The sequence below is a fragment of the Anneissia japonica genome, unplaced genomic scaffold (assembly GCF_011630105.1).
Source record: "Anneissia japonica isolate Jap-2015-1 unplaced genomic scaffold, ASM1163010v1 scaffold20385_len14660_cov109, whole genome shotgun sequence".
In the NCBI taxonomy this organism is placed as follows: Eukaryota; Metazoa; Echinodermata; class Crinoidea; order Comatulida; family Comatulidae; genus Anneissia; species Anneissia japonica.
The window spans coordinates 6,521-10,826 of NW_022732335.1; the positions used below are offsets into that span (position 1 = coordinate 6,521).

A 4,306-nucleotide genomic window follows, 5' to 3' on the forward strand; every position below is an offset into this window, starting at 1 on the left:
CACCTAAACTGACCTAGTACAGCGGCCTCTCTTTATATTTTATGTATGTAAGCCTCCTACATATTTTTGTACTTCCAGGCTGTAATGGGACTAGATGCCCAAATGGCGTGTGTTTAAGTAATACAAGCATTTGTGATGGAATTAACAATTGTGGTGACTGGTCAGATGAGTTGGGTTGCTACAATTGTAAGTATATTTATAACACTCAGCAGTACTCTTTCTTGCAAAATGTTTGTCGGGACAATGCACGTTTTTTTAAGTAGGCCTATCATTGTATCTTTCATCATTTCTTCCAGAAGGAATAACTGAAGTGATAATGATAATAAAAAATCATTATAAAATACTATGGAAATTATAAAATAAATGATTTTAATGATGATAATAAGACTAAGATTAATATGCCTAGTGAAAGTGTAACAATAGAATTCAATGTAATGTAGTTGAATTTATATCCTTCATACCGAAACTGTCTCAAAGCGCCAAAGGTGTGGACAAGGACTTACAGTAACTAATTGCTTCTCCCTAAGGATATCTTCGTGTCTGAGCTGCCCGGTATACCGGTACCAGCTGTCGTCTATCCAAAATAGGGACTGTATGGATTAGTACGCTGGGTTAACCCTCTACTCGTCTCGAAAGATATACAGAGTTCTTTAAAGAGCGCATGGGCCAAGTTGTGTAAATTGGGCCTACGGTTTATAGTTCTTATCCAAAAAGACTTGTTCCAGCGTGACCACTGCTTGGGTATTTACCCAAGATCTTGGGTATTTTGACTTGGTCTTGGGTTCTTGGGTATTCCGTTCAAATCCATGGGTATTTTATTTTTACTAAGAAAATTAAATATTTTTGTCATAAAGGAAGAATTAAGAAGTAACAAAGTATATTTCAGTCCATTCAAATAACCAAAACTCAACGAAGTGCACATAACATTGTTAATTGATTGTTAGTTGCTATAAACATGGGTTCAGAATTGTTTATTTGTGATTTGCGTTGCTATTGATAATACCTAATTAATGCATTACATAATAAAACTTGATCACTGATCTACACCAAAATAATACTCTGTGTCCACACTGACAACACTGGCCGACTGAGGGCGCATTATTGCCTCATGAATATTAATTTTAATAATTAACACAAACAATTACAATAAAAAATGGTTTATATATTGAACTAAAAGGGAAACTATACATGCGAAAAATAAGTATTTTTCAAATTTTAATGCATTTTCAGGAAGCTTGGGTAATTTTGGGCAATTTTTGCTGAATCGTGGGTAATTTCGACCTAGTCATTGGGTATGTCAAAAATTGTGAGTGGTCACGCTGCTTGTTCCACCACCAAACCGTAGACGAGCGTGCAGTATGGTGTACGTTGCGCCTTAATCGCTCAGCCACCTACTTTTTTTTATTTGTTCAGCTTTAGGCACGCCAATGATATGCCAAACAATGAACTAAATCACTCTTCAAAGTGGCAATCCCATCACAAGACAACAGGGGCCGTATGGGCCAGTACCCCGGAGTAACCCCCTGCTCATTTCAAAAGATGTACTGGGTTCTTTAAAGTGCACATAAGCATTTGTGTACACTGGGCCTACGGTTTATTGTTCTTATCCGAGAAGACTTGTTCCGTCATCGGAACTGGGAGCGAAGCGGCCGCGAACCCGGGCTATTATTGTTGGCTATGGTTGCAGTGCCCCTGCCTTAACTGTTTGGCCATTCGACTCGCTCAACCTTGCAATAATAAGACTAATAACACTATACATTTTAAAGCAATAATTTATGCAAAAAACAAGAAAATAGGGGCGCATAAAACCAGGAGTATCTTTGGTTGTAGAGAATATCTTTCTGGAAAAAAATAAATTTTCGAAGAAGTTTAGCAGCCTCTGGCTGGATTCCGCCCCCCCCCCCTCCCCCAAGTGAAAAGCTGTAAAACGTTGGTGGCGATGTTTGGTGTATAGTGTATTCTGTTTGAATTAGCTTGTAATTTATTCAGAATATTTAAACCTGTGTTTTTGATAATGATAATAATTATTCTAGCATCTGTTACTGTATGTGGAATGCAACAAACTCAAGTAAGGAGTTCCCGCATTGTCGGTGGGGAAGATTCATATCCAGGAGAATGGCCTTGGATGCTTTCGTTTGAGATCTATGGCAGTTTTTACTGTGGTGCATCTTTAATCAGCGAGAAGTGGGCCATAACAGCTGCTCACTGCGTGTAAGCCATTTGTTCACATTTTGTCTGCCCTAAAATATTAGTAACATTATTATCACCGTGTCGATAACGTTATTCGAAGGAATAAAGTTCAGGTTTGATTTGCTGTAACCCCTGTGAGTCCAGGTAGTTATGCGATGTTGAAATAAAACGTCATGTACATCTGTAAAAGATGTATTATTTTGTGAAAAAGAGTGAAATATTTAACATTTTTGGGATGATGATATACAACTACAACAATTAAGTGATAAATTACAAAAAAAAATTGCAATAACTCTTGATTCATCTAAAGTGTATGCAAAATATCGTATCAGTTACTTAACATGACTATATTTTTTTTTTCTTTCTCCAGCGATTCTTTGACAGAAATTAGTATTACTGCAGGAATAACAACTCAGGACGATAATTCTGTGTTTCGTGAACGTGTCCTTATTGCTGAGCCTGTTATCCATCCAGAGTATGATGACGTTAGTTATGATAATGATATTGCATTACTAAGACTCGATTCACCGGTGCAATTTAATCAATTTGTTCAGCCACTTTGCTATGAAAGCTTAGAATATCGACCAGGTACATTGTGTTATGCAGCAGGATGGGGACGCTTGTCGGAATATGGTAAAATAATGATTTTACATTTGCATGTATGTAGGGCCTGACTTTGATATTGGTCCGCTACAACATCCTTGTAGTTTATTGTAACAGAGCTTATCCACTCAATATTTGAAAATAATTTAGCAACGTACCAGAGCCTATCCACTCAATTTATTACAGTCACCCACTCATTGTTTTTTTTAATTACAAATAATGACTAATAATAATAATAATAATAATAATAATAATAATAATAATAATAATAATAATAATAATAATAATAATAATAAAACTGTTATTAATATTTTGGTAATAATAGAAAACTGTTGTCACTGACAATAGTTATACATAAGCTAGACGCATGGTTCCCGGAACGCCGCCCTCATCGGCGAGTGCGAAGCACGACTGAGGGTCAAAAGTGGAACGTGAAATTTGGATATGGTTTCGTAGTCAGATTTGCGAGAAAAACTTCAGCTACCCGTATTTCTCTTTATGCCTAAAATCTGAGACAACTATACACGTGTTTTGTCTCAGCTAAAATCATTTGAAAGGCTATAGGCGCCAGACCTTCCGGGAGCTTTGCCTTCTGGTCCCCAATTAAGGCTTGGGCGTACGGCCAAAGGCTTTATTTTTCATTCCTCGACTGAGACGTCAGTAGGAGCTGTAATTTGTATGGCAAGGAGATTGTGCAACCCTTCATTCGTATTAAGGGAATTTACGCCTAGAAACTTTGTAGTTATTAATATTTTGGTTATAATAGAAAATATTCATTTTTTGGTGACGTCACACTCACATTAGTTAGCATGCATACGTCATAAGCTAGATTACGTCACCTTTTCCTGGTAAGGCAAACTTTCCCGGCGTGCTTTTTTCATGGATAAACAAACACCACTGCTTTGCACATGGATGCCTTGCCCAAGCCAGGGCTACAAGAGCCGCATTGTTAGCATTGTATAATACTTAAATAAGGTACCTCTGCAACTGAATTATTCTTATATAGTTATTTTTTTTTTCTTATTTTAATTTATTTCTTCCGAAAGTGTACTCTCTATCACATATAATTCCACTGTCTTAGTTTGGCCTATAGGACTAGTCGTATGCCTCATCGTCCCCCGCTACACAGTACATCAGCAGCCCCTCCCCCATACAGTACAGACCTTTGCTAGGTAACAACGTGATTGCACCTTCCTTCCCAGGTGTTCAAGTAACATTGACATAATTGTTAGCTAACCAGTTGTGTGTGTTTCTTTGTGAAAATGAGTACCGCGGCGTACTCATTTTCACAAAGCATTTGCATCCCCTCTTGGAAAGAGGGATTCGAAATAATTGTCTCCATATCTTCGCTAATTAAATTAATCACTGTAATTTAGCTTACACCTATGATCATATATATATGAATTTAGGGAGCACTTAAAATGTAAAATAATCATTTCACTACCCGACAAACTCCGAACTTTATTCATTCATTAGGTCTACATAATAGTTTCATATTGCTGTACTATATACA

At 36.9% G+C, this 4,306-nt stretch overlaps 1 protein-coding gene across 1 annotated transcript; it reads left to right on the top strand.

Annotated features, from left to right (window-relative positions):
- Positions 1-83: 83 nt before the first annotated feature.
- Positions 84-2,823, top strand: LOC117115653 (chymotrypsinogen B-like; the record flags this gene model as incomplete). Its single annotated transcript, XM_033259548.1, has 3 exons — positions 84-186; positions 2,034-2,211; positions 2,561-2,823. Coding segments are annotated over exons 2-3 (421 nt in total), but the record flags the coding sequence as incomplete, so codon positions are not given.
- Positions 2,824-4,306: the final 1,483 nt, after the last annotated feature.